This window comes from Neopelma chrysocephalum, unplaced genomic scaffold (genome assembly GCF_003984885.1).
Source record: "Neopelma chrysocephalum unplaced genomic scaffold, ASM398488v2 Primary Assembly neopelma1_253, whole genome shotgun sequence".
Classification (NCBI taxonomy): Eukaryota; Metazoa; Chordata; class Aves; order Passeriformes; family Pipridae; genus Neopelma; species Neopelma chrysocephalum.
This window is the reverse complement of record NW_020897915.1, coordinates 2,813,952-2,823,373: the sequence shown is the minus strand read 5'-3', so window position 1 is coordinate 2,823,373 and position 9,422 is coordinate 2,813,952. Positions and strand designations below refer to the sequence as shown.

At 59.8% G+C, this 9,422-nt stretch overlaps 1 protein-coding gene and 1 long non-coding RNA gene across 4 annotated transcripts; both read right to left on the bottom strand.

Moving 5' to 3' along the window:
* Positions 1–793: 793 nt before the first annotated feature.
* Positions 794–4,980, bottom strand: LOC113977721 (maestro heat-like repeat-containing protein family member 6). 2 transcript variants are annotated; one of them, XM_027704075.1, is made up of 13 exons: positions 4,699–4,980; positions 4,391–4,539; positions 3,980–4,127; positions 3,588–3,775; positions 3,362–3,499; positions 3,072–3,186; positions 2,763–2,900; positions 2,338–2,517; positions 2,068–2,223; positions 1,809–1,910; positions 1,587–1,689; positions 1,425–1,481; positions 794–1,125 (listed from the first exon to the last, which is right to left on the bottom strand). In XM_027704075.1, exons 1-13 carry the CDS (start codon positions 4,954–4,956, stop codon positions 929–931), a joined length of 1,929 nt encoding a protein of 642 aa, XP_027559876.1. In that variant the 5' UTR covers positions 4,957–4,980; the 3' UTR covers positions 794–928. The 2 variants fall into 2 exon arrangements, with proteins under 2 accessions (XP_027559876.1, XP_027559877.1); XM_027704076.1 differs by lacking the exon at positions 1,425–1,481.
* Positions 4,981–4,994: 14 nt separating this feature from the next.
* LOC113977723 lies at positions 4,995–6,566 on the bottom strand. Of its 2 annotated transcripts, none has more exons than XR_003537401.1 (4): positions 6,547–6,566; positions 6,271–6,335; positions 6,001–6,156; positions 4,995–5,022 (listed from the first exon to the last, which is right to left on the bottom strand). It is a non-coding gene; the product is annotated as an uncharacterized LOC113977723 (long non-coding RNA). The 2 variants fall into 2 exon arrangements; XR_003537400.1 differs by lacking the exon at positions 4,995–5,022 and adding an exon at positions 5,407–5,439.
* Positions 6,567–9,422: the final 2,856 nt, after the last annotated feature.

The window sequence follows — 9,422 nt, the reverse complement described above, 5'->3', positions numbered from 1 at the left end:
CCTTGTCCCCAACAAGCCACTCATCACCTCTGATTTTCCTGGGGGTTCTGTTACAAACAATTTTTTTGCTCTCATTCATTTTCCAAGCAGATTCTCCAAGCGGATTTTCCCCCTGGGAAGAGAGTTCTTGTTATGCTTCAATCACATCTCTGCCACAGCTTTCCATGTTGGAGCTCCAGGATCCCTGAGGAGGTGACTTGGACTGATCCAGCTGCTGGAGGCAGAGGAAGGATGTGTTCAAACACTCCGAGAGGCTGCTCAGGGTCTGTGTTTTGGGAAAGGGAATTCTGGAGCACATGGAGTCAGGAGAGGGGCTGGTGCTACTCGCTCTGTGCTGGATGGAGCAGAGGGGCTGATTTATGGCCACCAGTGTCACACAGACACTTGCCCTTGTCCCCAGCTGCTTGGGAAGCACTTTCCTTGGGAAGAAAGCTCCTTGCCTCCCCAGGGATGACCCAAGTCTGTTGTTTCCTTTGGGAACCCCAGCACACCCTTAAGAAACCCTGGCAAGGCTGAATGACTTGTGGTCCTTGGAGAAGAGGTCCTCGAGCTGTAGCTCCTCTTGCTGCCAGGATGTTTCCCAGATCCAGCCTCCTGGCTTTCAGTGTGTCCAGGAAAATCTTGCAGTGCACTGTTGTGGAAGTGGCCCTTCAGGACAAGCCCCTTTGCAGCCTGAAGTGCCCGTGTCCCTGGGGGTGTGTGCCCACGGCACGAGGGGCAAAAGAGAGGCAGGAGCGACCCATGAGCTGCAGGGCTGAGGGTTTGTGCCCTTTCAGTTGCACCAAGACGCAGATAAGGGGGAGAAAGCCAGGGTTTATTTACATCAGGGGTAGGGGAAGGATGAAACGGGGTCAGGGGAAGGGAATGGAAGGAGGGAGCCATCCCTGGGGTTGCAGAGGCCAGGAGCTACCTGGCCTTGCGGGCTGGCTCAGTTGGGCCCAGCATCAGCTGGAGCTGCAGCCGCGCTGAGAAGTGGTCCCTGGGCTGTGGTGGGGGGCTGTTGCAGGGACATTGGTCGTCTCAGCGGGGCAGGTGGAGTTCTCATGGCACGGCTGTAAGTGGCCATGAATGCAGCTCTCATGCTGGATGTGGAGGGGCAGTCGTCCTCGCTCATGGCTGCAAGGGCTGGAAGAGAGAGGAAGGGAGCCGGGGTCAGAGCGCGGCTGTGCGGGGACCCCAGGAGCCCCTCCTGCCAGGGCCATGCCGGGCAGCTCTTGGCACGGCCAGGAGGGAGCAGGGGCCAAGAGGATGAGCGGGAAGGTGCTGGGCACCCATGGGCACCCTGCCCCTGCCACGTGTGTGTGCTCTGGCCACGGCGTGCAGGGAGCAGAGCCCTGTGCAGGCGGACAGGGATTGCAGCTCCCTGCCCAGGGTCTGTGCTGGTCCCCGGCAGCCCCCAGGGAGGCCCCGCTGCCCTCACTCACCCTTGAGGATGGGCCACAGGTCTTGCTGCTCCTCCCTCATGCGCCAGCCGGCGACCCCTGGGAACACAGAGGCTGTCAGGGCCCCAGGGGCACAGCTCCCCCCAGCCGGGGCCGGGGCCGAGCTGCAGCGGGACGGGGAGGGACCGCGGCCTTGGGGCTCACCCATGAACCTGACGGCCGCCTCTCGCAGGGGCTCCTGTGGGCTCTGCAGGTAGGGCAGGGCCTGCTGCAGGTGCTCGCCCCTTCCGCTCACGTCCTTTTCCATCTGCAGAGAGCAGGGGGGTGTCTGTGGGGCAGCAGTGGGCAGGGGCACAGGGCCAGCCCCGCACACTGGGCATCGGGGGCTTCTCCAGCCTGGGGCTGGGCCTTGGCGCTCGTCCTTACCAGGCAGTCACAGAACCTGAAGGGCTGCTCCGTCTTCAGCAGCTGCTCCAGGTCCTTCCTGTGGAGGAAGCTTGCAGCCCAGAGCAGCGCTTCCCGAGCGGCCTGCAGAGCAGCAGAGAGCGGGACATGGCACCAGAGCCCAGGGCACAGCCCCTGCGTCCCTGCTCCAAGGCCAGCAGGAGGCTGGAGCCCTTGAGGCCCCAGGGCAGGAGGCAGCCCAGCCCCTGGCCCGAGGACACCAGAGCCCAACAGTGCTCACCTCTGCCACGCGCTGGTTCTCGTCCTGCCAGCGGAAGAACAGTGGGACCAGGCTCTGGCGCACCTGCATCTCCCAGGGCTCTGTTCCCTCTTCCGCCAGCAACTCCATCACCTCTCGGAAGAGGCGAATGGACAGCAGCTGCACGTGGCTGTTGTCCTGGGGCCAAAGAAGACACAAAGAACTCAGCACTGCCTGATCCACACCCCCCATGTACAGACCTGAAAATTTCCTGGCAGCACCCAGCATCTGTGGCTGAGCACAGAGCCTTACGTTGTCAAAGACTGGCCGGAGCGCCTCAGCCAGCCTCGGGGCAGTGGAGCTGAACGCATCTCTGTCTTCCTCATCCTGGAGCACATTCCGGAACAGGGAGAGGGTCATTGTGACCAGCTCTCCATCTCCATCACACAGCAGCTCCAGGAGGTGCTCAGACAGGCTGCAGATTCCTTTGGCCTGTGTGGAACACAAGGCTGTGCTGGGAAGCCCTGAACAGCTGCCCCACCAACCCCACTCTGGCACTGCAAGCCCACGCTGCTGCCCCGGGGCCCAGAGGCCAAAGGCCTGTCCCACAGGGCCTGGGCAGCTGCAGAGGGAGGCAGGAGAGCTGGGAGCAGCTCCCGAAGCCCAGCCAAAGCCAAGCCACTGCCCTGCCCAGCCCCAGGCTGCCTGTGTGGCTTCAGCCCCTGCCCCCTTCTCACCATGGAGGGATCCACGCTGAGCACCAGGAGCCCTCGCAGAGCCAGGCGCCGCCTCTCTGGGCACTGGCTCTGCAGGTGCCTTGCCAGGATCCGCAGGACACTGTCGTGACAGGTGCTGACGTCCAGATAGTCGAGGACCTGGAAGGCAGAGAGCAGTGCCGGGGTGGCCGGGCGGCAGGAGCGCGGAGCCGGCCAGGGCTGTGCCCAGGCAGCAGCACAGGGCGCAGGCACCGTCCCGGGCAGCTGCGGCTGCCAGAGGGCAGAGAGGGGGAGGCAGGCGGGCCAGGCAGCGCTGGCCATCAGGCTCACCTCGACAAGGAAGGCCAGGGCAGGCAGCTCCCAGCGGGGCCCCTCCCTGCTGAGCAGCCCCAGCAGGTGCCTTGCCAGCGGGCCATAGGAGGGGACCAACACGCGCCGCATCTCCCTGTCAGGGCAAAAAGGGAACCCTCGGCCCTGAGTCGGGGGAGCAAAGCTCTGCTGGGACTGGCTGGGCCGTCCCTTGGGGCCAAGGCCCTCTGTCCCACGCCCACGGGGGCTGTGTGGGCTGCCCCGTGCCCAGGGCAGAGGTGCCGGGGGCAGCGGGGACAAGGCTGTCTCACCTGGCCAGCAGCCCCACTGCGTAGTGGTGGGTGTCAGCAGAGAGCAGCGCGTCCCAGCCACGCTTGCACTCCACTGACACCAGCTCCTGGTCCCACTGCAGCCGCCAGAGCAGGGCCTGGATGGTCTGGACCACAAAGCTGTGTGCAGAGCAAAGGCCACGTCATGCTGGGAGCCCTGGCCCCAGCCCCCAGGGCACGGCAGGGAGAGGGGACGGGCATGGAGCACCTGTTGGGCTGGGTGGGAAGGCCGTGTTGCTCCTGGACTCCCCTCCAGAAGGTGCTGACCTCCTGTGGCATCTGCTCTGTGCTCATGGAAACTTGGCAGAGCAGAGCCAGGAGGAGACGAGGGGCATGAACCAAGAGTGCATCTTGGCACTGGGGCTCCTGGACCATCAGCCACAGGGCCAGGGTTGCCTGCAAGAAAGCCACACAGACACATCATCAGTGGCCAGAGGGAGGGAGAGGCCAGGGAGAGCCAGGGGGAGCAGCCGGCCTGCTCCCCCTGAACCTGCCCCTCAGCCCCATTTGCAGCCCAAGGGAGATGCAGCAGTGGGGGAGGATGGAGAGTCGCTGCAGAGGCGACGTGGGGAGGAGCAAAGGCCACTTCCAGAAACTCACAGCCAGGGCAAAGACGTCCGTGTGGTCTCCGTTGGAGGTGGACACGCTGTGCAGTGGCCAGTCCTCCATCACCCCCAGCAGTGTTGGCAGCACCTTGTGCGCTGTGGTGGCCGAGGAGGCGATGGTCCTCCACAGGATTGCAGCAGCTCTGTGGAGCCAGAACTCTGGGTCAGGGGGGTCTGGGCCGTGGCAGCTGTGGGGGCCCAGGTGATAGAGCCACGGTGCCTTGAGGGGCAGGGAGGGCACATGGCAGCAGGATCAGGGACTGACAGGTCAGGGTTGGGAACTGGAGGGGCCAGAGGGTCCTGGAACTGTGGGTGAGTCTGTCAGAGCAGGAGGGACAGGCTGGGCAGGGGGCTGGGTTGGAAAGGCTGGTGAGCCCTGAGGCAGCAAAGCAGCTGGGCCCTGTACCTGTCACACGCTGGGGCACAGCACAGGAGAGTCGTCACCACCTGCCCAGGGTGTGCCTGGGCCAGCCTGCGGATGGCAATGGGCGGCCTGACCTCTGCAGACTCCCGGCACGTGAGCCACTGGTGGATGGGGCTGACGCTGGCCGGCACCTGGAGGGGAGTGGGGGACACTTGGAGAGCTGCCAGAGCCAGCAGGTTGCCCAGCTTGGTGTGGGAAGGGCTTCCCTTCCCACCACACTCTGCTGGCCTCAAAGGCTCCATGGCCACAAGACCCCTGGGGGGCTGGAGCCCTGGCCACAGGCTGCTTACTTCATTTGGATTGGAGACAGTTTTCTCCTCCAAAACGTCCACACTGGGAGCATCAGTCACACTCTGCGTGGGCATGCAGTCAGTGTCTGCGATGCCCTCAGTCGTGTCGTCAGCCCCGACATCAGTTGGTGCCGTGTCAGAGCTGGTCTCGGTGTCGGTCAGCGCGGTGTCACAGGTGGCTGTGCCATCCATCAGTGCCAGGTCAAAAATTTCTGTGGCCTCAACTGGTGCCAGGTCAGATGTTTCTGTGCCATCCATCAGTGCTGTGTCAGAGGTGGCTGTGCCATCGGATGGTACCATGTCACAGGTTTCCGTGCCATCCATCTGTGCCAGGTCAAAAATTTCTGTGCCCTCGACTGGTGCCATGTCAGAGGTTTCTGAGCCCTCGATCTGTGACATGTCACAGGTGGCTGTGCCATCCATTGGTGGCATGGCAGAGGTTTCTATGTCCTCAGTCTGCGCTGTGTCAGAGCTGTCTGTGCCGTCCATTGGTGCTGTGGCAGAATTGGCTGTGCCATCAAATGGTGCCATGTCACAGGTTGTTGTGCTGTCAACCAGTGCCACAACACAGATGGCTGCGCAATCGATTGCTGCCATGTCGGTGGTCTCTGTGCCATCAACCACTGCTGTGTCAGAGGTTGCTGTGACATCAGTTGATTCCATGTCACCCTCAACTGGTGCTGTGTCCGAGACTTCTGTGCCATCGATTGGTGCCATGTCAGAGGTTTCTGTGCCCTCTATCTGTGCCATGGCAGAGGTGGCTGTGCCATCAGATGGTGCCATGTCCAAGGTGTCTGTGCCATCCATCGATGCCAGGTCAGAGGTTTCTATGCCCTCGATCTGTGCTGTGTCACTGGTGGCTGTGCCATCCATGTGTGCCAGGACAAAAATCTCTGTGCCCTCGACTGGTGCTGTGTCAGAGGTTTCTGTGCCCTTGATCTGTGATGTGTCACAGGTGGCTCTGCCATCCATTGGTGCCGTGTCAGAGGTGGCTGTGCCATCGGATGGTGCCATGTCACAGGTTGCCGTGCTCTCAACCAGTGCCACGTCACAGTTGGCTGCACAATCGGTTGCTGCCATGTCGGTGGTCTCTGTGACATCAATCGCTGCTGTGTCAGAGATTGCTGTGACATCAGTCGGTACCATGTCACCGCTGGCTGCAGAGTCCATTGGTGCCATGTCACCGCTGGCTTCAAAATCATTTTGTGCCATGTCACCGCTGGCTGCAGAGTCAACTGGTGCCATGTCACCACTGGCTGCACACTCTATAGGTGCCATGTCACCGCTGGCTGCAGAGTCAACTGGTGCCAGGTCACCACTGGCTGCACAGTCACTCGTTGCATTGCTCCCATCAGGCTCCGCCTCGAGCTCGGCTGCGCTGGTGTCAGGCTGTGCCGTGAGCTCGGGCGGTGCGGTCGTGGCTGTTCTGCGCCGAACTCCCACGAATCTCAGCAACCTCTGCAGGAGAAGAAAGGGCAGGGAAGAGAGGGAAGTGGCCTGGAGTGCTCTGCCAGCGGTGCCAGGCGGAGCAGGGACAGCAGGCCCAGCCCAGGGGGGGATGGCTGCGGGTACCTGAACTGCCCTGCGGAAGCGGCCACGGGCGCGGTCCTGCTCTTCTGGGCGGTCCCGGCCTGGATCTGGCAAAGAGCGAGCGCAGTCAGAGCTGAGGGGCCGCGGGAGAGGCCAGAGAACACAGCCCAGCCCTGCACTCCACAGGCAGGGCCAGCCCTGGGATGCCCAGGGGATGGAGCACGGATGCCGGGGGGATCAGCCTTGGCTCCCCTTTCCCCCTCCCTTTCCCTGGGCATGTCCAGAGGGGACGGGAAGGGGCCCAGCTCCAGCACTCACCCTGCTGCAGTGGCTGGAAGGGCTGCACCTCCTCCTCCTCCTCTTCCTGTGCTGGGCCAGCTCCAGGGCCTCTCCTGTTGTTCCTGTTCCTCCGGAGCAGCGGGCACAGGCCGAAGCATCCCCCCGCCATGGCACAGTCTGGTCTCGAGGGCACCTGCGGGAGAGAAACCTCGGAAAAACCCCTGGCGGCCAAGGGTGACACAATGGCCTGCGGGGCTCCTGCCACAGGGACTGGGGATGGGTAGGAACAGCCCCTGGTGGCAAAGTCTCAAATAATGGCCTCAAGGGCCACTGCCACAGGGGCTGGTGGTGGCTTGGAAAAGCCCCTGGTGGCAAAGTCTTAGAAAATGGCCTCAAGGGCCACTGCCACAGGGGCTGCTGATGGATTGGAAAAGCCCCTGGTGGTAAAGTCTTAGAAAATGGCCTCAAGGGCCACTGCCACAGGCACTGGTGACTCCTCGGAAAAGCTCCGGGTCACCAAGGCCCGTGGCCTGGCCTCGAGGGCCACTCCCACAGGGAGTGGGGTCACCTGAGAAACGCTCCGGGGTCCCAACTCCTGGGGTCTGGCCTCGAGGGATGTTATTCAAAAGAAAGCTCTCAGAACTCTCAGAAACGCTCCTGGTCGACGAGAAAGGAGTTGGCTGTGAGGAGGCTCCTCACAGCACCGCTCTGTCCCGTCCTGCCCAGTCGCCCGCTCCGAGCACGGTGCCGTGGCCGCGTTGCCGCCAACACCTTTATCACCACGTGTCACAAAGGACACCGTCCCATCCCCTGGCCGACGGCCACCCTGTCACAAAGGGCCCTGTGACACACTGCCACGGGCCCTGGGGCCTCCCCCAGCCCGGCCAACCTGCCCCAGTGTGGAAGGAATCCATTCCCTAAAGCAGCTGCAGCCACTGGGGGCAAGGCTTGGCATCTGTGTCAAGGTAGAAGCTGTGGCTCCTTCCTGACATCATTTCTTCATGGGAGTTGTGACCTGCAGCACAAAAACACCTTGGCTGGGATGACCCAGAAGAATGTGGCATTGTTTCATGCTACATTCAGGAAAGCCTGACTTCCCATTCCTCAACACAAGGAGCTGAAAGAAGTTGCAAACTTCCCAATGTCACTGAATTGGGAGGACCCGAGAACATCAACTATTTGGACGTTTGCTTCCTATCTCAAACCTGCAACTCATTTGCCTTCACGTGGTCCATTGCAAGTCAACTTCAAAACATGAATAAAGGCAAAACAACTGGGCATTGTTTTGTTTGCAAATGCTTTTCTAGGAGGGAATCAGAATATAAGAATTCTGGGCAGGGATAGAAGCTCTCAAGGAACACAAGTTCACTCAGGGTTACAAGAGCACCCCAAACAAGGCAGGAGTTTGCAAAAACACTAATCCTCCCTGACCAGCTCCTTGCTGTGGCATGGAGGAAGCCAAGGAAGTAGGAGTACGAAAAGCAGGCAAAGAAAACTACCCACAATGATCACGGATGAGGGTAAAAGGCTTTTCAGAGGGAACATCAACACCCCCATCTCCAACCCCTTGCAAGACTCCAAGTCCTGGGAGCTGCAGCTCATGGCATTGGCCAGGACTTTCCTTCAATATAGAGCTGTAGGGTTCTTTCCTGCCTCCAGAAAGCACCAAGAGAATAAGCCACGGGCTTGTTCCCAAGGGATTTCTTTATTAAGTGAGGGGATTCAAGAAGGGAACTTGGCCAAAGTTCAAAAGGGCACCACACAAGCTGGATGAAAATTTTTCACCACAGTACTGACTCAGCACATCGTCATCCACAACACTTAAGTCAAGATCCAATAAACCAACAACACTTAAGGCAAAATCCCAACAATCCACAACACTTAAGGAAAATCCAATCAATTGCACCACACTTCAGACAAGATCTTATTCCATCCAGCTCCAAAGCACCCCAAGCATCAGGAAAGGAGCAGAGAAAGAGAAGCAGAGGCAGCAAGAAGGGAGAAGGAGAAAGAGGGAGAGACAGATCCTGGAGCTACCACTGGAGCCTTGGAGAAGATCAGCTCTCCCCAGTCCCATGGCAGGGCCATGTGGCAAATATGTGCCTTTGGTTTTATCTGCTCTGGACCCTCTGGCCACCCCCTCCAGGCCCCATCTGACCCAGCAGCCACTGTGGGGCTTCCAGGCTGGGCTGAGGGGCCGGGTTCTCCCTGTCTCTGCCAGTGGGAGCTGGGTGTGGGGCTGCAGGAGCTGTTATAGGGTCTTATAGGGCTGTGTCCTCACTGTCCCTGCTGGCTGAGGGGTTCCAGGAGCTCTGGGCTGTTCCAGATTTCCCTGACAGCCACTCCAGGGCTTCCCCAGGGGGCTCCCAGGGCTGCCCTGAGGGACACGACTCCACCTCCCCTCCGTGAGGTTCCACCCATCCCTTCCCCCTCCAAAAACCCCCCCACAAGGTGGTTCTGACCCCATAATCACTGAGCTGGTGTCTGACAGGTGGCACCATAAAACACATGGAAATTATGGAGATGATTCCCCCTAATCCACCCCGCTCTTCTCCCCCTTTCTTTGAGCCACCAAGGGAATAAAGTTGCACAGAAACGTTCATAAAAATCTGCTGTTTAAAACCCTTTAAGAGAAGAGTTACAGCTTAATGTTCCTCAAAGCACAACACATCAATCATGGCAAGATAAACACAAAATAAGCAGTCAATAAGCAGTCACATTTAGATCTTTTCCTCTCTCTTATATGTTGCTACTCCAGGTAGTTGCTCTCTAAGACTCCCTGGAAGGAGGTTGGGATGAGGGGTCGGGGTTGGGATCTTCTCCAATGACAAGGAGAAAGGACCTCAAGTTCCATCATGTGAGGTTTTATTTTATTTTATTTTCATTTTATTTTCATTTTATTTTTATTTTATTTT